General features: G+C 40.8%; 1 protein-coding gene across 3 annotated transcripts in view; it reads right to left on the bottom strand.

Annotated features, from left to right (window-relative positions):
* The window catches only part of lrba (LPS-responsive vesicle trafficking, beach and anchor containing), a 182,849-nt gene that overhangs the window by 7,289 nt on the left and 152,657 nt on the right, over positions 1–22,903 (bottom strand). For all 3 annotated transcript variants that reach the window (XM_068727827.1, XM_068727829.1, XM_068727828.1), the window contains exons 47-52: positions 18,684–18,851; positions 12,495–12,584; positions 10,175–10,352; positions 8,194–8,259; positions 6,208–6,363; positions 3,418–3,585 (exon numbers count right to left, since the gene is read on the bottom strand). In XM_068727827.1, coding sequence (XP_068583928.1) covers positions 3,418–3,585; positions 6,208–6,363; positions 8,194–8,259; positions 10,175–10,352; positions 12,495–12,584; positions 18,684–18,851 — 826 coding nt within the window. The remainder of the gene's footprint in view (positions 1–3,417; positions 3,586–6,207; positions 6,364–8,193; positions 8,260–10,174; positions 10,353–12,494; positions 12,585–18,683; positions 18,852–22,903) is intronic.

Below are 22,903 nucleotides of genomic sequence, written 5' to 3'. Positions count from 1 at the left end.
GCCTGAGATATACAGGACAAAACTTTTTGAGTAGTTCTGAAAACGTAGCGTAATTTCTTGCTGACTTGGCCAAACTATTCAGCTTATAAGCGAAGTCTCTCTCTTTAATTCAATTATATGACATAAAACTCAATACAGGTTCACTAATAAGACGGATAGGTTTTCACCCAAAAGCCACAGCTACTGTTAAACCTTAATTAGATTAAGCAGAAAGACTCTTTACAGACCATACTGCTCACTGAGCCCTGTTGTAAAAAAGCAAACTGGAGGACAAGCTAAACTCCAGTCAGGTATAAAGACAGCGTCAGCAAAGTTTCCTATCAATGAAACCATCTCATATACAAACACAGTGGCTAGAATATAACAGGATAATAAATTGATTCTGATTGAAAAAATATTCAGTTTCAAGGAGGTTTATAATGTAATAATAACAAACACCAAACAACACAACAACTTTGTACAAATAACTGACTTCAACATTTCTGGATGCCAGTTGAATCGGTCTAGGGTCCTAAAGGTTAAACTCCCTTCGTCCGGCACTTCTTTCCACTTTGCAAATACGCATCAGACGCTCAAACTGTGGTCCGGCTCGATCCACCCGGTCGGCAGCCTAAGCATCTACATTTCATTTAGTTAACTGGTTAACATCCTTATCGTCACTAAAAGCAAACTTATGACCTACAAGCCTGTGGATTAAAGCATGATGTTGGATTTTGCTCAGAGTAGATCAATAAAGCTGATATATTGGTGTATCAGTTAACCTTTTCAGCCTCTACCTGCCATTTGGTTTGAATTAGCGCCACATCTGATTACAATCTTATACCTGTATATGACTGAAGCTGGGACACTGAGGAGGGTATCGGCTATCTAGACATGTGTGGACAAGGTGTGTGTGTGTGTGTGTGTGTGTGTGTGTGTGTGTGTGTGTGTGTGTAGAGACTGGATTAAAAAAAACAGCTCTATTCTTAATCATTTTCAAAATTGGTAAAAAAAAATCCAGATATCTCACCTTCTTTCTCTTTTTTTTCCTTTTTTTTTAAATTAGCAACGAGTAATGCACAAAGCATTTGGGTATCCATTTATCTAAGAAGCTGATGTATAAGAGTAGTATTACAAGAGTTTTAATATTTTTGTGTCAAAGATTTAGTTTTAGTCATTAAATGTTCAGTCATTTAGAACATTTGTTACTCAAAAGCTAAACCTCAATAAATTCCACGAGGGGATAATGAGCATTTCACATTTGATACCGGATCCAAACTCAATCAAATGTTATTAAAACACAAACCTATAAGTATGTGCCTGTGTTCGATAATAAAAGTAGATAAATGTATACATGTTGGTGTGAAAATGTTGTGCATCTTACAACAACTTACACCAATCAGTAGATAATAAATTACAGTTATTCTCAAACAACCTTAAATGATTTTCCAGATAAAGAATATTTTAATCTTCAGACTGCCCACTTCCTTTAAAACATAAATACAGTGTAACTTATCATAACTATACTACTAATAAACAGATGTCTCTTTGAACTGGCTTCCCCTCTGTGACCAGCAGATGGCACTGGTGTCTGTGGAATCTCTGCTGCTGTTGAACGACAACAACAACATCTGTCTGCAGCAGGAACCGAGTGTGCATAGGTCAACGTGTACATGTGCATATCAGCCATTCAGAGGCATTTGTGTCGAGCTTATGAAGTGTGTGAGATGTTCACAGGGCATTATGCATGAGAAGGAAGGTGTGCGTACGCATGTGCTCTCATTCCCGTGTATGGGGAGACTTTAGCTTGAAAGTGTTTCGTTCTTGGAAAAGGAATAAAGAAAAGTGGTCCGTCTATGTATTTTGTGAGTGTGTGTGTGTGTGTGTGTGTGTGTGTGTGTGTGTGTGTGTAGTTAAGCTTCATGTCTGGGAGAGCCTCCTGCGGTCTGGGGCAATGGAGCATCACATTGTGGTGGTGAGGGGTTAGGATGACGACTGCTTTGTCTGCTCCTCTAGCTACAGCGTGGTAACTGCACCGAGCCGAATGAGGTTATACCGAAACAACCACGCTTACAAGAACATGTACAGCACATGCATTGGTATGTAAACACAGAACCCCTTTATGCATGTAATAATTCCACAAATCAATTAAAACACAACCTATTCTTCTAAAACACTAGTTTGATTGATAAACCTGAAGACACGAGTTACAGTACAGATATCACGTTTTGTGTCAGTTCATCTAAATCCTCATGTAACCTTGCGACATGCATTGTTCTACCATAAGGAAATGCAAATGTTCTGCTTTAAGGATGATTACAATATGGTTCTAAAGAAGTCACAATGTTACTGAAACGTCAGATAATATAATAAAATGTACATGGCAGCACATCCGTCATTTAAAGTGCCCCTACTTTTTGTCATGTTGTCATTCCTGTTATGTTTTCTGTTGAGTAAAATTAAAGTGATCATAAAGAGAAAAACATGATAAAATGAGAGCAGAGAATTAAAAAAATGGGGCTTATGTTTACTTGTGGTTTTTAAGTATTCATTCTTCCTTCATAAAATATTTATAAAAACCCTGTGAATTAACTTGCTGGAATAGGAAAATACTCTTCATGATTCCAACATCCCACATCAATGTAAATGAGGTAAGTGACGAAGAATCTACGCTGTCTCCCAAATCAAAAACCAATGTGGCTTATTAACCAAATCACAATTAGTCATAAATTTCAGCCCATTTGTAATGGATCACTTAACAACATGTACGCCAATCTAAGCTGACCAAATTAGCGCAGAGCTGACTAAGGGCTGAGCAATGTGTGTGCGATGCTTTGATCATGGCTAATGCCATATGTTATGGTAACGTAAGAGAGGCCCATGACATTTTTCACTTTTATCGACTAGTGTGACCCCGTGGCCCTCGGATGGTGGTGAACTTTCATGTGCTGGCGGACGACCCCCAACGTCACATTTAACGTCTCTAAGTGGCCCACACTTTCACTCACATTAAAGACAGATTCTCTCCCACACACACACACACACACACACACACACACACACACACACACACACACACACACACACACACACACACACACACACACACACACACACACACACACACACACACACACACACACACACACACACACACAGAATATCTGGTCTCACAGAAACCTCACACACAATCTCAAACACATTATCGAAAGCTGTTCCCGCTGCAACAGTGCTGCGAAATCCAATCTGTATGCAGGAGGCCTGGCCTGGTCAGACGAAACTAGTTGTTACTTTACAGAGGGAGGCCGTAAATCACACAGTCACAACTGTCTGGGAAAGAGAGCACTCAGAGAATACCCGTGTGTGTGTGTGTGTGTGTGTGTGTGTGGGTGTGTGTGTGTGCGCTCATACATCGGGCAGGTTTGCCTGTATACTTACTGCCTGGACTCTCTCCAATGCTGTTGTGCTTTCCGTTCCAGTACCACAGCAGCAGGGTGGCATCTCTGGAGCCCGACAGCACGTAGCAGTCTCCTCCAATGTAGGACTCGGAGCGAGCCAGACACGTCACCACGTCACGATGCCCAAACACTATCTGAGTCAGTTTGCCTGCCGAAGTACACAAATATACGGACAAGAATCAGCATTCATTCACCTGTATACAAGAAAGTAATGCTATATAAGATTCGGTATGTAGTACATAAATTCATGTTGCACTTAAATGACAAAAACTGAGTGTGAATTTATTGCTATAGTTCTTTGGAGCCATGTGTTTGTTGTTCATCTGTCTGCTTGGCCAGTAGTTCTACTAGATCCACACAAGATCAGAAAACTACTAATTCCCAGTCAAGAATAAATATTTGTTCCAACTCTGTGTGTAGGAGTGTGTGTAGGAGAGTGTGTGTGTGTGTGTGTATGAGTGTGTATGAGTGTGTGTGTGTGTCCGTGGACATGCAGCGCGCTCCATGTGTATATATAAAGAGGCTAATTGCTGTCAGATTTCCAGACCACAGCTTCACTGTCTAGCTGTCTAATACTCATTACGCTCCTCATAGTGTGACCTCTGCAGTCAAACAGTGGATAGTTTGTAACACATGACATTTCTGCCTGGGTGTCAAAATCACTGTTCATCGGATAATTAAGCTGTATATCACCGGAAAAATGAGTGTTGTTATGAAACTGGGCGGGTCACTGACTGAACTTCTAAAGAAGAACAGAGACATCAAAGACGTAAAATGTTTGACATCTTTATAAACACTGGAAATAAGTAATGATGGCTGCGGCAATAATGGCTACCATGCAGTTCATATTGAACACACACTCAAGCTGCTCACAGACACACACACACACACACATATATACACACACACTTGCATGCACACAGACAGATTAAATTGAATGTGTGTGCATGCAGGCGTATGAGGCTATGTGTTTTGTGCACGTGTACCAATCAAGTCTTGTAATTGATAAAATCCCTCAGTTCTTTAACCTGGGGGCTTTAGGGACCTCGGTGGCAGCTGTTGAGCGTATACGATTAAACCGTGTTCACGTTCCAGTCGCACACCTCGGTGGCAGTCACACAATAGAGCCATCTCTGTGCTCCCATCCCTCCTTCCCTCCCTCCTCTATTGAAGACAGGGAGGCCCTGGCCTATAGAAATTGAATCGGAGTCTGTTGTATAGATGTACGATTCTGAATGGGGTACTAGGAGAAGAGCTGAGGAGCGGGGTACACAGATGAAGCTTCAGACAGTTTCATTTAGGACCCCTGACCTGATGACGCCTGTGTGAGTAAAAATGTCTGCATTGCATGTGTGCTTGCGAGTATATGAGCGAGTCAGTGGTCTCGAGGCAAATACAAGTCCACTGTTCTGAGAGACTGTATGGATTACTTGCAAACACGCATGCAATGCACACATATATAGGGTATAATGAGGTAAAGCATTAATGATGCAATAGATTCAATAGATTTTCCCCCATCATTTACAGTAACTGAAGAAAAATAAATCACTGAACTCTACTGAACCAAAACATCTGAAAACAGAGTTTTGTGCTACAAATAAAAATATCTTAAAAGTTCAGTTCAGATTTTAAGATATTAGGCTACAATTACCAATTGACAACAATCATGCCCAAACTGGCAAAAATAAGAAGAGAAAATAAAGAGAGCGTTGTTGCAAATAACACATTTATAGCTATTCCACTGGTACAGCTGCAATACAATGCAGCACAGTACAGTAAACAGCACACTATCTGGGTCACGGCAAACAGCTGAGACTGTTGTTTACAGTACTGAGAATCTTAAGTCTACTAGTGGCTGCTAGAGGCTGCAATGTTCATTGCACTCCATAATACAAGACAAAATGAAAAACATACTGATGAGGGTTTTTTTTGTCTTTGTTAGAGCTTTACTAGTAGGGGAGTAAAAAAAGTTTGTCCTGAGGATGGTGCTAGAGGAAAGACGATGGGGTGGAATAACATCAAGAGGTTTATTCATTCAAAAGATTGAATGTGTTCATCAAATTTCATGGCAGTATTTGCTTGGGAGACATCTTATGTTCAGAATTTAAATTTACATTTTGGCTCGAGGGTAAAGAGGAAAGCTCATGGAGTCTAAATGAGAAAGAGTTCATCCTCTGGGTACAATGACTGTGCTCAGTAAATTTCATGGCAATGCGCCCGATAGATTTGGAAATCAGTGCAAGAATTAAATTGCACAAAAATACACCCTGATGTGGCTCATGCCATTATGTGCCAGAAACAAAGCAGCAAGTTTTTCTGTTAAATTAAACTAAATTATAAAATTCATTACACTTTGCGAGCTTGATGTCGAGGCTGTATTTAAATTACAAGTATTCAACTGTTGCATTTAGGTTTTTGTCTGCTGTGAGACATAAAAGCACTGAAGCAAAGTTCTCATGCCAAGAGTTTGGTGGGAGAGAAAATGTGCATGTTAAGCCTCCAAATATGGTTTACCCAAATTATACAGTGTTATATGGTTAACAAACCGGTTTCCTTATTTTGACAACGTCAAATATGAAGTAACACATTTACAGCATGTAAATCTCTGTCTAGGCTAATGCATACATGATGTGGCATTTTATAAATACCCTGTTCTTAAAGAAACAAAACAGTGTTTTGTGATCCTGACGATATGAGGGCTGATGAGGGGGGTGGGGGGTGTGGGGGGTGTGTGTGTGTGTGGGGGGGGTGTACCATGATTATACAATACCTGAGTCAGTTGAGTAAACCCGGAAGCTCTTGTCCCAAAAACCGCACAGAAGGATGAAGCGGTTGTCGGCTGCGATGACAAAACACTGCGAGCTGATCTGAATGCTTTGATCTAGCAGGTCGGAGATCTGACGACGATGAATGCCCACGTTACTGGCTGGAGAGGAAAAATAAAATAAGCAAATAAACAAAGGGTACACGTTGAAAATATTCAGATGTGCACAGAAATAATCAATCTATGATCCAACACACAGTTAACGGTTTACATATATCAGCTATAAGAGCTCACACTCCAATGCACCGCCACTTGAGTTTCAGCGAACAGTGCAAAGAAGATTTGTGAGAGAATACATAAAACATCTTGGATGTTAAGTTAACGGGACTTAACATTTTCTGTGAGAGTCAAACAGTAATGATAGAGGGAGCACAGCACAGCACTTAAGTCAGAACACACACTGCAAATTCATCGTGGTTGTGTAATTTAGCCAGTGGTTGGTTAGAAAGCAAATTTATTGACATTCTCTCTTCCGTAAGTGGTATCTTTCTTTCTTCTTCTAGAGAGATATGTCCATTGTGAAGTATTTCTCGTTTGGTGGGGTCATAAGCACTGGAGAACAGGTGTCGGAGAAGATTGTGGAGCACGGAAAATGAGAAAGTCCAGCATAGCTGCTGCAAACAATTTTTCAACCCATTTTTAACATTTCTCAAAGCCACTCGGCTCAGCACTCATCCTCAATTTACTGTGTTTAGCTCAGACTCCCCCTGGAATGCAAACAGTGTAAATATATTACTGACAAGCACAAAAATCCCCTCTACCTCCCCCGAAACACACACACACACACACACACACACACACACACACACACACACACACTTTATGATTTAGTGTTAGAAACGTTGACAAAGTGTGAGATGGGAGAAAACAATGATGTCAAAGAAAATATTAAAGATTTATTGGATAAAATTAGCCTGAAAAATTTACTTTCAAGGGCAGATAAAACAAACACACACACACACACACACACACACACACACACACACACACACACACACACACACACACACACACACACACACACACACACACACACACACACACACAATAGAGCTCTCATAAAAACATGCAGTATAAATACAGATGCAAAAAGATTTCTGTTATTCTGCCTGTACAGAGGGGAAGCGCAGGAGAGACATTCTGTACGTGCAAGTAAAGCGGAATGCGTGACTAAATTGAGACTAAACCCTGGTTATTTTTAGTAGTCAAGTGTTTGGAGAAAAAGAAACGTGTGTAAATGCTCTGGTGAGACCAAGAGTGACCACAACATTCACAGAGAAAGAACCCCCCCCCCTTGCAGATGTGCATGAGATTATGAGAGGCTGCAGCAAAGCGACGGAGGAGAAAGCGGGAGCAGATAGAAGTGGCTCGTCTCTCCCTGCTCCACCAGTGCATCCCATACATCACTGCAGCTCGGCACTCTTCTCCTGCTCATCAACAAGTCGTGAAGGATGAGAGGCGCCCATATTGTCCTGACAGCCGTCCGCCGTGCATTCTCAATCACACATTATTACCACATTCATATTCATTTCCATTGACACGCGTCCTTTCCCTCCGCTCAAATTAAACCAAAGAGGATGCAGAAAGGGAGGGAGGGAAGGGACGATGGAGAGGGAGAAAGAGGGGGAGTTGATGATGAAATGCCGGCCTAGGCCACAGCTCATTGCATTCCAATTTGCATGCAAATGGTTTAGTGTGAGAGCAGGGCCTATATCATGAGGAGTGAACTGGGGCACGGGCTGAGAAACAACTCTAATCTACTGTCCAGGGACACGCCGCTGCAGACTGCCATGAGTCACCAGATGCCAGCAGGATTCATACACAAATCCACACAAAAAAAAATAATAATTTCATGCATATATACGTAAGCTCACACTGTGTGAAGAATACGCATGTGTGTGGACTCTTCTACAGCCATGAATGACAGCATACCTATCAAAGGGTCAATTTCCACAGGAAGTTGGTACTGCTGGTCCTGCACCGTTGAGCTCTGATGACCTGACAAGAAGAAGACAGATTGGATTAATATTGTAATCATGTGGCCTTGTGAAGTAGATGCTGGCATTCAGTTCATTATAACCACACTGAAAATTATAACCATAAAGTCTCAGTGTCACCCACTGGCCCTAGAGTTCTCCTGCAAATTAGACATCAATTATGTCAAAGAGCTACCAAGGCCACAGAGAACATAACTGTTTATGCTAACTGCTACAATATGCATTTCTTTGGTCAACCTAATATCTTTAAAGCGATATCTGCATATGAATACAGAATCTGTAGGCAATGGGACAAGAGTTCGGAAGTGTTCTGGTTTTGAGCTCTCCAGCTCTGATATAACGGATGTTATTGCAGCATTGAAGCTAACCTCTACGTGAGTCGACGTTGTTGTTTAGAACAAACACGTCTCTGTGTGTGTGTGTGTGTCGTCTCGCACACACCTAAGCCACACCACTGACAGCAGCTCCTCACAGGACGCCGATTGGTCCGTGCTCTGGCTTGCCGGTCACAAATGCATTACTTGAAGCCTAACTTGATGGATTTTTGTGCGACATGTGATCCCGAGACGCTCTTGTGATCTTGTGACATCGTAAGAATCCAGCTGCTGTGCCAGGTAAGCTGATGGCATTTGCCGAAATGCAATCTCAAATCACATCAGCTATTGTCTGAATTTTTCATTTATCACAGTTTGATGCCGAGATGCAACTCATGATTACTTTCATTATCGATCAACAGCTTCCATTTCTTTGGGATTAAGCAATTCATTGTTCAGACTATAGAAGAGTTAAAAAAAAAAGCTACAATCAAAACGTTATAGCCTAGGTTGACTTCTCTAAATAACTTACATCTAACAAACCCAAACATATTGAGTTTACAATTATACAACAGAAAAGTAGCAAATTCTTTGAATCCATGTGACTCCTCTGAGTAAGACTGCAAATATTTATTGGACATCTGAGCTATGTTTGTGATGAACTGACTTTTTATTCTTTAAAATGTCATAAAATGCTGAAAAATGGCTTTCATTGATCATTTTGTCAGATCAACGGTGCAAAAAGCAATGATATTCAATTTACAAAAATATTACACAGACAGGAGGAGTTAAAATTAACATTTGAGAAGTCGACCTAAATCATTCTTCTAACCAAACAAGTTGACTAATACCAGTATGCAGATTGTCTATCAGCTGAATCTACTCTTAAGGCAAAAAATTAAATGTGAATGTCTGCCGACAAGCTCATGAACAAATCTCCATGTTTATTGTTGGTATGCGTCCTGTTGAGAAGAATTAACAATGCGAACATCTTAACATTTTTATTTCTTATCTGCTCTAACAGCCACAGGAAGACTCCAGCAAATCCACGCAATTAATGAACCACTTCTGACCAGCACACATCTTGTTTATTATGCCAGCTCGCTACACCAATTAGGTTAATCAGTCTGGTCTTTGGTGCGCATGGATGAGGTTCTACTAAAAACCGATCAGTCTTCATCCTCATAAATTCAGAGATATCAAATTTAATGTTTCTTCCAAGCGCCGGATGGACGTTGTGTAAATAAGGTTTTGTGAAGTGAGAGGCTGATGTATGGAGGTGGACGTGGGACCTAATGCTGGCTGCTGGATGTGTCACATTTGATACTGCTATCCAATAGACACAGTCAACTGTCTCCCAAATCAACGTCCATCCTATCAAGACAAGACGGGTCAATTCTTGACTTGTGTAAATTGGACAGAATAGATAAGAGAGAGATGAACCGAGGAAATGGATAAGGATTCTGTTGGAGCAAAAGATTGTTCTAACCTACCTCAAATACCCTCGAGGTTAATTTGATGCAGAGTCATACATTCATTCAATTAAATGCAACTTTTAGATAGCACATGAAAAAATAGGAGTCATGTACACAAATCTCTCACCAGTCAAGCCGTGCCACTTGTTGACGGCAAAGATGCGGTTGGCGGTGACAGTGATGATTGCAGGTGACGTCAGGCCTGGCTGAGTGTTCGCCGCAACATGGGTCACAGGAGAGTTGGATGGGAACTTCAGCACCATGATAACATCCTGCTGCATCTGCTCCGTAAACATCAGCGGGGTCTGCAGGAGAAGATACTGTTCAGGCACCCGGGACAGACAACGAGACGCAGGGAAGAGGGGGAAAAGAGCCGAGATATGGAGCGGCAGACAAAGAGCAAAACAGAACGACGAGAGAAGCAGTCGCAGCCGGTGTTAGCGAGGAAGAAACAGAGGGAGAGGGAGGAAAAAGAAGGACAGAGAGAAAGTTAGGAAGCTTCAGCAGGATAGCAGCAAGCAGAAATTAAGTAGTATCGGTTAAAAAAAAAAAAGATTTAGGTAAAAAACAAGGGATCCCTTGTGAAACAGTGATACAGGAGAATTAGAAACGGAAAGAATTTATCAGTGTTTCAACTGAAATATATATTTTTTAAAGTGTTACAAAACACAAGGTACTCTAAAAGTCCCCTTCTACTCAGAACTGTGTGATCACTGTGCAGAATGACGTATGTTGAGGGTTTCACACTAGAAGACTGTTTATACCTTAAAGAGGAAAGTTTGTGCTCACCTTTATTCTGAGGTTAAGACATGAACCTACAACCATGGTGTCGTGACATCAGAGCTTCTTTGGAAGCCAATAGTGGTATATTAACATATCAATATTCAACATAAAACCATATGAGAAGCCTAAAGGGCACTGAAAATAGACTTTTCTGTGCACTAGAAGACATTCATTCTCTTGAAATCGAAAACATTTTACACATACATGGTTCCCGTTTTTTCAACAAGGAAGAAGGATTAAATGTGATTTACAGTAATTTTACCAAGTAATTGAACTTTTTGTGGATAAACAATTGATTATGTTTTATGTCTTAAACGTATCTGAAGGGGATTGTTAGGGGTTAGATATAAAACAAAGAAAATGTGTAAATTCTTGATAAAATGACCCAAACGAATAATCAATTAACAAAATATTTTTTTATTAATTTTCTGTCAGCTGACTAATATAAAAATTAAATATTCGTTTCAGGTCATAAAGTATAAAATATGTATGAATTCAATTTGCATTAGATTAAACCTGTATAAATATACAGCAGTCATAACAAAAAAGTAACTTCATTGACCTATCAGACAGTTAGACAGGAGCTCATAGAGAGCCATTTACAAGTGTTTGTACTAAGCAGCTCTTACACAGAGCCATTTCCCTCCTTGCGTGTAAAGAAGAGGAACATCAGTGTTAACATCGGGAACAGACCTGAGCAAATCCGGTGTGTCTGACAGCTAACCAGATGCACTGACAGTATCATTACCACTAGCATGGGCAGATGCCGACACTCTGACAACACACTCACACGAGAGAGAAAGTAGAGAGCGAGGACATGTAAAAGCAAAGGGAACAGGGCGTTTTGAAGAAATATGGACGGGCGGGGAGGGTTAGTAATGTGTTTGAATAATGGCGTCTGAATATTATGTTTGAAAAATATATGTGGTGGAGTAAAAATAAAAAAAACATTTCATAGGAATTTGGAATGAGTGAGGCGGGTTCAAAGCCATCGTCTGAGTTTGTGTCTGTGAGTGCATGTGTGCGCTGGGTGGTGGTCTACAGCCGGCTGTCAGCGCCACAGGGACACCACACTAATAGGGACTCATGGGGCCTTGGCCCATCACAAGCAGGCACACTGACTGCACTCCTTTGGCCCTTAAAAAGCCGTCACTTCACTGCTGCTGTTCATTGCTCTCCTTCGCGGATCTCCACCGCTTCTAGCTCAGGTAGAAAATCTGGCTCAGACCCAGGTTTCCAGCTCAAAGCTGTGCCTTTCCCCTGCATACCTCTTACTAAACACACATGCACACAAATGCTTGTGATCTTTTCCTTTCACACACACCTCTCTAATGATGAGAGAGGAGATGCTTTCAAACCCAGGATTTTATTTTCCCATAGTTGTAGATGGATACAGAGAAAAGTAGGAGGTAAATGGAGGATGAAAAGAGTGAGTCAAAAATTAAGAAGAAGGGTTATATAAAGCAAAGCAGAGTCCTTATATCAGAGCACACCAGAAGTCAGAGACAGCATTAAACAGGCAGCACAATGGTCGATACTGTAGCTCAGTTGGATACTGACCCATATCATATTATAGTATTTTCAGACTGAAGGATTACAGGTTTAGTGGTTTGTGTGCGTTTCATAGAGTATCTGTTTGCATGGACTGTATTTGCAGCACTCACCACTTGCATGGCTGAGCTTCTGGGTGGGTGTGGCTCGATGAGCAACTGGCAGGGGGTCTGTCCAAAACTCCTAATTTGAGACTCCACAGCCTAGAGGGGAAAAAGAAAGAGAGAGGAAGGAATGGCAAAGAAAATGACAGGAGAGCGAAAGAAAACAGAAAAGGGAGTTATTATTGCATCGTTGTGCCTCAGAATTTAAAAAGGCAAATATAATTTGCATAATGTAACAAAAAGGCCTTATTAAAGAGTTGTAATATGATAATATTTGGAGGAAGATTTCTATCACTTCAACATTGCAAGAAAATGTGACATAGTAAATTTGAGAATCCTTTTACGCCAATAGATGAAATAACCACATGGTGATGTGTCTTTTTGGTAATCAAGAGAATTCAATTTCTGAAAAACTGAAAAGAGACACATTTATTAAAGAGATAAATACAAAAAACAAACTATAAAATAAAAATCTGGTTGATCAATTTCTACTGTCTCACAGTTTATACAGTCACATCAGTCCACCCCAAATTGTATCGTTTCAACTCAGTCTCAACAAAAAGAAAACAAAGAGATGGATATAAATGCAGCATGGGGAAAACTTGTGTTCATGAACACATGTGAAACATATAAACATACTTTCTCACTATTTGACACACACACACACACACACACACACACACACACACACACACACACACACACACACACACACACACACACACACACACACACACACACACACACACACACACACACACCAATTTATCCTCCACAACCACACAGAATCAGAGGAGGGCCGGGACAGGCTTGTAGGCTGGTTAGGTGGTGTTAATGAAGAGGTATAGGACCATAAATGTCAGAGCAGACGCCGGCCGAGCAGCCTCTGGACATCATCACACAGCTCACTGTCAGGCCAACTAGCACAGGAAGGACCAGCAGTGTATAGATGCACAGGCCTACACCAATACTCTACACTATCACACTGTTATCATCTAGGATTGCTATTAATTGTTTTCATTATCGATTAATCGGTAATTACTATTTTAATTGGTTTATATGTTTGTTAAATAATGGAAAATAATACAAAATAACCACTAACCCATTTCCGACCAACAGTCCAAAACCCAATGGTATACAAATACATAAATAAAACAAATAAATAAAAAGGAAAGGAGCAAATTTTAATTTTTGAGAAGCTGGACCCAGAAAATGTTTGTGATTAAAAAAAAATATATATAAATATTATTCAAATTTACACAAGAAAATTGTTGCATTGGCAAAAAATCTAAAGAAAAAAATTAAATAAAAAAATCTCTGAAACATACAAAACACAGAAAACAAAAGAACACAAGAAAAGTGCCTGTGGGAATTTGTATAACAACATTCCAATAGAGTCCAATATATTTTATAAAAGGAACAGCCAGAGAGAAAATGGCAAAAACAAAACGATGACAGACCCGTCAGTATGTTGGTGTGCACTTTGACTGGCTGTGTGGGAGTGACAGCCTGTGTGTGTGTAGGCTGAGACGTTTGAGGCTGACTTGGCGAGGCCTGTGAGAATGAGCTCATGGTTGAGGCCTGCATATGGTATTTCCATGAGAAAAAGGTTGGGAAGTTAGTCTGCTCATACCCATTGTCTGAAACTAACCAGAGACCAGAGAGAGGCGCAGAGAAGGAGCAAACTCAACTGTCGACTACTGCGAAGAATCAAGCACTAAAAAATTATTCTAAATACATCACAGACCCCAATACTTTACAGCCAATACTATTTTTTACAACTTTATGTACATTTTCTTCACTCTGGTAGGTTTGCTTCTTCCTTTTGCTTTCCTTTCCTTTATCTTTAATAATCTATTTGTCTTTTTGAGCATAATAACATGCTCAAATCATTCTGTGTATAAAATGCTATAAATTCACCGCTGGCTTTCATGATACGTGATACGGTAAATAAAACAGAAAAAGACAAGGTGTGCATCTCAAGTATAGGGGGGGAAAAAACTGAATTGCAAAAACACAAGCGTTAAGTTAAGTCAGCTGTGAGGTTTGGTGCTGCCTCAACAGATTGAACACTTTTTGAAAAGATATTAAAACTGTCTCCTTGTTAGCAGGAGTGTCTGTGGCCCTGTGTTCACTGTATGTTGACCTAAACACATGCATGTGTGCAAGCAAACTAGTTCTGACAGAGGCGCTTCCATGATCCAGGGTATATTAAAGTAAAACGTTTTTAAATAAAGGCCGTTCTGTTAATTTATTGATATCAAAGCTCAACTTTGCACCTGACCTCATTACTGATCATGACAGAGAATCTTAACATTTTACATCTCATCCAGTTAGTCCGTTAGCGAGAGGACATCAGTGCATCATTTGAGGTCAAAGTGGCTCTCCTCTCCTCTGCCTATAGAGCGGCGCATTTTGTTTAAGCTAATGTGAGGAAGAGACTCCGTAAAGCCACTCAACCTATCTTCATTAAGTTCAGCTCTGACATTTTACGAGGCTGTGGAACGTTGGAAAGTGGCCGAGTCTAGGTCAGCACGTCCTATCCCTATATGCCAATGCAATGCTCAGGTGATTATATGAGGGGCCATCCACAAGGCCAATCTCTTTTAGGGGTGCTGGCCCGTGTCTGATGAAGGTTTTCTATATTCTATACATTTAAATGGCTGAGACGCCCTCGGCTCAGATGTCCCAACCTGCCCTTTGATTTACTCAGCCACTTGACAAGATGGATCTCCATGTAAAACACGCTGCTTTTATGCAAATCGACTCAACAACATTCACTCTATGAATAGAATGAAAAGAATAAGTACAATGGCCTTGTGTTGTTGACAAGCAGTGTGGCGGCAGGCTCTTTGGTCTTAGATATTCAGTCTCTTAAAAAATGTGTGAAAAAATAAATACACTGAGGGGCATATTCTCAAAAAAAAATAAAAATAAACCAGTGCGCCTTGTGTTTGGTGAGTGTCAAAGCAGGTTCACTCGCGTGGGTATATTTCCCGTCTTCTGCCGAATTACGCAAATGCTGTACCATCAGACGGGGCTCTGTGTTTTGTCGTTGGAGTGAGTGGCTGTGGGATTTTCCGTAATCACATGTGAAAGAGGGGAAGCCCTGTACAACGATGAGAAGGCAACACAGGATGTGTTTCTCTTTATACACTGAGAGGCAACACAGATGTGCATGCATGCCATGCACACGGGTGCACTTACATACACATGAATGCATCTGCAGACACACAGCAGTTCTCTTAGAGAGAGGGGGTAAGTTTTGACTTGCGGCGGAGGCAGGACAGGAAGTAATCATGGTTTTGAAAAACACAGCAGTGGTCTCCACAACATTCCCTAATCTGTGCCGAGATATTCCAAACTCTCTCCCAGAACAGATATGTACACACAACGAGTGCGTTTATGCTGATGAGCACGGATAAATATACAAAGGTATACACATATCAGTGGATGTATACATGCACATGTATGTACACACATATCAAGGTATGATCTATACAAAGTGTGTGTGTGAGAGGTTTGGTTGAGGCGGGTGGGAGTTAGAGACTGCCAAACAGTGTGGCAGGAATACAGAATTCTACCCAATCTACTACCTTTTTCAACCCAGAAATACAGACACACACACACACACACACACACACACACACACACACACACACACACACACACACACACACACACACACACACACACACACACACACACACACACGTCTGTGACCCAACCCCCTGACAATGAACAGCCCCGGGGCCTGTCCGATTGCAGCCTAGCCTGGCCCAGACCACAGCTCAGGTCTGAAACCGTTGTCACTCGGTAATGGCAGACTCTGGGGACATTTTCAGACCCAAAGCCTTCAGTCTCAGAGCTCCTGTAGTCCTCAGCCACCCCCAGCGCCCGGCCATGACGAGGCCCAGGCCTGAAACTCTGCTTCCACCATCTGCACAGACAGGGCATGCTTCCTTCCGTATAAACACGGTTGAAGGAGAGCCTTGGCTTAGCTGACAGGGATAACACTGCTTTGGTTTATTTAACTAATTAAAGCGCTCAGACTGAGGGTGCTTTTGAAAGGTGAAAGCCAGCAGATTGGACTCATAGCATCAGAGTGGGAGGAGAATTTTTTCATCTCGAGGGAGAGGAAGAAACTTTGCTGCTTTATTCATAATTTACACATATGTATGCTGAATATATTAAATGTGTCGTATTTTAAAACATTAATTTGATTTTCAATTAAACTATGATATATATTGGGACAATTAATGTAAATAAACAAACAGCGTATTTTGGAGGTAAAAACAATGGCAGATTCTTTGATTTGTGCTGTAGAGCAATTCAACGGATTTACAATAAAATACAACCCAGTGCATACAATATAAACACTTTAGACACTATGGAGAGCACCATCTTATTTACGCTGATCTAGTTCATTTACTATATGTTATATTAATGCAAAATTATATTTGAATTATTTATTGATAATAAAATGCTAAGCAATACTAAAGAGCGTATGTTTAGAAGTATGCATATCCAAAATGTGCATTCCTGCAGTCATAAGCAGAATAATTTTTAATAGCACTCAAATCGCATGCACCTGCCTTTGACGGCGTCCTTTTCGTGTGAGGCTTTATCCATCCCATAAATAGTGGTCTACCAGTGATCCAACATTGTTATTCCAATTTTTGGGTTGTGTTAACCAGAATAATGGGTAATAGGCTGAACGTGGAAATTACCAGAGCACCTTGGTAATGAATCTACATATATGTGTGTGTGTGTGTGTGTGTGTGTGTGTGTGTGTGTGTGTGGGTGTGTGCTTGTTTGTGTGTGCATGTGTGTGTGAGTGAGTGTGTGGCTAAAGGCCAAAGCACATCTGGATGGGAATTAGGGTGAATGGGGTGATAAATCAATAATCTAGCCCTGGTGTCCGCGATGCTGCAGTCACTGAGCATGAAGGGCAGCAGAACAGTGGAGGCAAAAGGCTGCTCAGCCGCTTGATATACTCTGAACTCATCTCCATTTAGACCTCAATGCTATGAGGACCTCTGCTTAAAGAATAAATCTGGTTTATTATGACTTGTTTTTAGTGTTCTGTCCATCATTCCTATTGGTAGGGCAAGAAACACAAGCAGTGGGACAAGCAGACCCTGGTTAGATACTTGTAGTTTCACTTTTTGATAATAAATTGATTAAGAGAGCAATGTCAGTGTGTTTCTTTTGTGCGTGAACTGTTTTCATTGCCAGTTTAAATGATGGCCAAAACAGGAAAAATCAGAAACAAGTTGTAATGAACTGGAATTCCTTTAAAAAGCCCATCGACTACACGCTGACACAAGTAAAAATAGGATGTGTGCTACTTTGGCAATACAACTTAGACGTCAAAGAGGCTGATGGGAGCAGGGTCAATTGGTCTGCTGCTGGCTAGCTGCCTTTTGCAGCAGAAGTTGTCAGGCCGGTGTTTGGCTGTGGGCAAGCTAGCTTTGTTTTTCTTTTCAGCATTGTGTGGTTTCTTCTCTGCAGGTCAGTGTAACGTGTGTGTGCGCAGCAGTTCAAAGTGAGGGGGATGAATAATGAATGAAAGCCAAGTAGGAGGCTTTAAGGCGTTAAAGTGGAACACTTGGTGGAGTGCTTTCAGAGGTATCACACAGGGAAAAGGCTTTGCTCAGCAATACCTGCCAGTAGATTGTTAGCTGCTTACCTCTCCCACGCCATTCTACAACCAATTTAACATGGCTAATGGCATCAGAAATATCCCTGAAATACAGATGCACTGAATGGACAGATGCTTTTGTAATATAGTCAGATTAAGCATCCATTTGAGAGTGCTAACGCTCAAGAGTACTTACTGTAATATGATGTTTTTCCCCTTACTCAGCATGATCTGTCAAGGCACTAAAGCCAGCTGAGTAGTACATACAGTAAATGTGGATTAAAATGTGTATGTGCATCTTTATTTAAGACTCTTCTCAAATTCCACTTTTATTGTCTAGCCTTCGCTATCCATTTGTTTTTACTATGTTGTATGTCATATTGCTTGATCTTAATTATTGTTTTGTGAATAGTGCTATTGCTCTTGTTGTTTTGATAATTAACACTTTCATGATTGTGATGTTTGTTGTTTTGATCGTGTAAAGCCCCGTAAAGCACAAGTGTTTTCCGAATGGTTTTGCATAAATTAGGTACTGTATCGTGCATAAGCCTCACCTCTCTGAGCATGGGGTCGTTGATAGAGCTGAGGTTGACTGCACCTTCATAGGTCAGATAATAGAACACATTGAGGGCTCTGGTGGCTTCAGGTCCCTGCTGCTTGTAGCCAAAGATCAGATCGATCCACTGGTGGAGCTGGCAGGACACAAACTCGCTCTCCAGAGCCTGTAAATGAAGGAGAGGACAGAGGATTACGACTATAGTTAACGTCAACAGCTGCAGAACATACTATAACCAAATGCTACATGTTCCTCATCCCATTACTGCACAGTAGTTATTACTAATGCCCCACAAAGATGAATTCCTCGGAGAAAGCAGAATATCCTTCTAATTGCTCCTATGACAGAATCTGCCAATGATTTCTATAATGAGCAAAAAGCAGAGTAAATCCATATCTGATCATATGGGAACATCAAAACATTAGAGAACTCTTGCAGTTCATTAGGGAGCCATTTCAGCCTCTGTCTTTGTTCTTTTCTCTGCTGCTTGTGGGAGGATAAGAGCACCGTGTTGCTCTTCTGCAGACGTCTCTGCATTGCCATAACGCTGAGATACAAGCTGTTTCTCTCCTCATTAGCCGGCAAAGGAGGGAAAAAACATTTATGGTTTCCTCATAAAAACAGGCAATTGTGTTAATTTGTGTAAAGCTGTCGCCTCACAAAAGCCCTCTAAACACGACCAAATTAGAATGAGGCAGCCCTTGATTGTCATTGCTGCCTTGTGTCACATTAATTTGTGACAAAACATTAGCCCTCGCTACACTTAAATGGCAATTTATATCATTTAAATTTTTACTGCAGAGACCAACGCATCCCTCACTTAAATGTGACTTTCTGACAGCTCATTCTGCATCTAATTCTTCCAGACTCTCTTAATTACAACTTTCAATCAGGAAAGGAAAGCACGGGTATAAAGACGAGACTGTGCGCTCTGGAGGTATGATGATGTTTTTACTGCAACTGATGAGAGGCTTAACAATATAAGCGTTGCGTGGAGAACACAAGAACGGGAATGATAACATTGGTTCCTTGAAAACAGCAAACAAAGATTTGAAAGGTTTTCAGGTTTTTTTGTTGTTATCAACCAATATCTGTCCAAGCCCAATGTAGGAGTGTAATTATTTGCACATGTGGGTGGAAAGCTATCGGAAAACATTATTGATTTGTGACGATAGCCATCCATAGTCTCACTGATACATGTATGTATTGATGTACTTTCGACTGACATTTTATTGGGTACTTCTAGAACTGTTAATTGTCCATCAGCCTATAAGATCCAGCCGGGATAAAAATGTTGTCCATCCAAGTAAATCTGTGGTTCAGAGTCAGTGGCCAGGCGTTTTAGCATTGTGTATCAACAAATATAAGTTAACATTTAAGAGAGTGCCGAGAAAAACATGTTAAGTATTGTTTTGGTTTCAATAAAGACAGTCAAGTATTTTGTCAGCACTAGCCAACAAAAAGTCAACTATTACTGTAACTGGGCTGTCTGGTTCATAGCTTTTTTAACAGTAGATCTAATCAGTGTACACTGTAAGTTTATGGTTATAACACACACTGGTATTTTGGACAGTGCCCCACTTAGATGCAATCACTGCTCTGAGAGCTGTAGAGTTAACAAAATTAGCAGATGGAGAGAGATCTGTCTATTCTTTTCCCCTTTGTGTGACTCACTTGACAACCTGACACTCTGGGGTAACATTTAGTATTAAGATAAAACAGAACACCCCTAGAGTCTGAGAGTGTTTAGACTCTACATCTATCTGTCCCCCTGGCATCAGCAAATTCACAGTATTAAGAGTGTTTAAAGGCTTGTGTCATAAAGCAATTATTTTTTATGAATGTTACAATACAAGCCAGGGAACACTCTTTATTCAAACTCCCTTTAATAGCAGGCAGAGAGGGGTTCAATTGTGTGTGTGTGTGTGTGTGTGTGTGTGTGTGTGTGTGTGTGTGTGTGTGAGCGAGAAAGAGAGAGATAGATCAGTTCATTATGCGCTAGGATTGACCTTTGACGGGCCCTGCTCCCCTGTTTCTAAAACTAAAGCTGGGCCTGATGGGCATTTAATGTGCACTGCAATCTACTGTCAATCAGCACGGAGAAACAAAGAGCAGCCATGTTATTGCTGCTCCCTCTCAAGAGGCCCGCCTTTATGGAAATCAACTTGCATGTACCATTTGGAGAGGGAGAGAGAGCGCACGCATTAGTGTGCGTGTGCTGCATTGGCATTGTAAGTGTATAACCGTGTATTATTGTATTTGTTTGGTCTGTCAGACAAAAGGATCAGCAGTACTCTGAGACTGAATTTAACCTCAGCGGATCTCTGAGATTCAAAGAATACCTGCCTCCGCCTGTGGGGATACAGTAAACTGCCTTGATCGCCTTTCTTCAAAGCTCTTTCAAAACATTTTTATCTCACCGCTCAGACAACAATCAGGTTGGGATGTAAGCAAAAGGAGAGCTATATTCTGACCCTTTGATTAAACTTAGGATTTTGCATTTGCAGCACATTCTTCAGCGATACATTCAGACAGTAAACCTTTCAAGTTTGCTGCTTGCATAGTATTTAAGAATAAATCTGGTTATAGTTTACATTTTTTTGAATTGTCAACAAATCCCATAAAAACACCAAAACCAACAAGGAATTGATCCAACAAACTCTGTGCTATACGCAGTTTTTTTTCCAATAAATAAAACATCAGTGAGCCACAACACAGTACTGTGTGACATGTTCCTTTATTACCCTGACTCTGGGCTTTGCAGTTTAGTTTGAGCCACCATCCTCACAAGCTCACCAAACACAAGGGCTGGGTATCGTTTAAAACAATTACAAAGCCAGCACCAATACCAGTAGCCTTAACGTGATACCGATACGAAGCATTCAGGTGCGCAAAATGCCGCCACCACCACCGCATTCATTATTTATTTGTATCCGACGCCACAGGTTAAGTATAGCCATTGAACATTTTGGCAGCATCTTGTCCCACTGAACTGCCAACTCTGCGCCCGACCTCACCACACCACAGACTGTATGGGTTGTAGCCGCTGCAGTAGTGGGACAATCACAAGTCGCATTAAGTAAAAAAAATAGCGTTGATTGGCTGCGAACAAAACCTTACAAATAGTCTTTTTTTTCTAGATCTGGGTAAAAAGAAAAAAAATTCACATTCAGGTATCAAGTATTGTTTGAATGGAGACTTTACGATACTACTTGGTACTGGGTTATTTCGGTGAAACCTTAAAAAAAGGTATCGAGTACCGATACCCAGCCCTACCGAACACAACTGAAATTAGTCCTCAACTAATACACCATTTACTCTGTTTGGGTAGCATCTGCTAAACAACAGTTACCAGCTACTTCAGGAAATCTGTTCACCTTATCTTAATGAAATGATATATTTGTGACCCGTTGTTAATGACTAACATCTTCAGAAGGAATGAGAGAGTGTCACGGACATTGTAGGGAAGTTGAGAGATGCTCTAAAACATTGTTAGTTTTCAACTTTTTGAGGCAACAAAAATAGAGATCACCACCAGCGGTATCTTTTGTTGTATCGCATTAAAACGATACCATACTATGTTTAAGAATACAGACAACATCATAGTATGATACTGAGTGAAAATCCATAGAGACATCAAATTCTCTTTTACCTAGAAGCCTGCATGTGAGAAATTTATGCTACTTGATGGACATGCAGAAAGTAAAGGACAGAACTCAAGCATGTACCGACAACCCATTAACAACATTCCAGGTGAGCAGGTGTGGAAATGTCTCCTTCTGTAGTGTCACACAGTGGAAATAGTGTGGCAGAAGGTTGGGGCAGATAGCAGATTCCTGAGGTGGGATCTGGTGCCACTTCAGGAGAAGCAGGCAGGATTATTGATGGGCCAATTAGCAGCCAGTGTATGTGTCATCCTTATCCACAGGGGACTCTCTGATAATTAATGAATAATTTAGCATGCCTTTATGTAAATGCTGATAGGGGGTAGAAGTCACTGGAATCCCACATTTCTATTGTTAAGGATTTGACAAAGTACACCTTTGAAGCATGAGGGAGTCCCCTTTGTTGTGGGCTGTGACTTGTTCCCAATGGCAACAATAATTTGCAATATTTTCCTGTGTAAGAAATTGTAATCCTTTACCTTAATTGTTTTCTTTGCCCTTCAAAGCACCGAAGTATTTAAATTGGTATTTCCAATTTCTCTTCTAGAATGTA

The sequence above is a fragment of the Cebidichthys violaceus genome, unplaced genomic scaffold (assembly GCF_023349555.1).
Source record: "Cebidichthys violaceus isolate CVI_PGR_0920_01 unplaced genomic scaffold, fCebVio1.0.p SCAF_4, whole genome shotgun sequence".
Taxonomy (NCBI): Eukaryota; Metazoa; Chordata; class Actinopteri; order Perciformes; family Stichaeidae; genus Cebidichthys; species Cebidichthys violaceus.
Note: the sequence above shows the minus strand (reverse complement) of the source record. Positions and strands in the feature narration are given on the sequence as shown.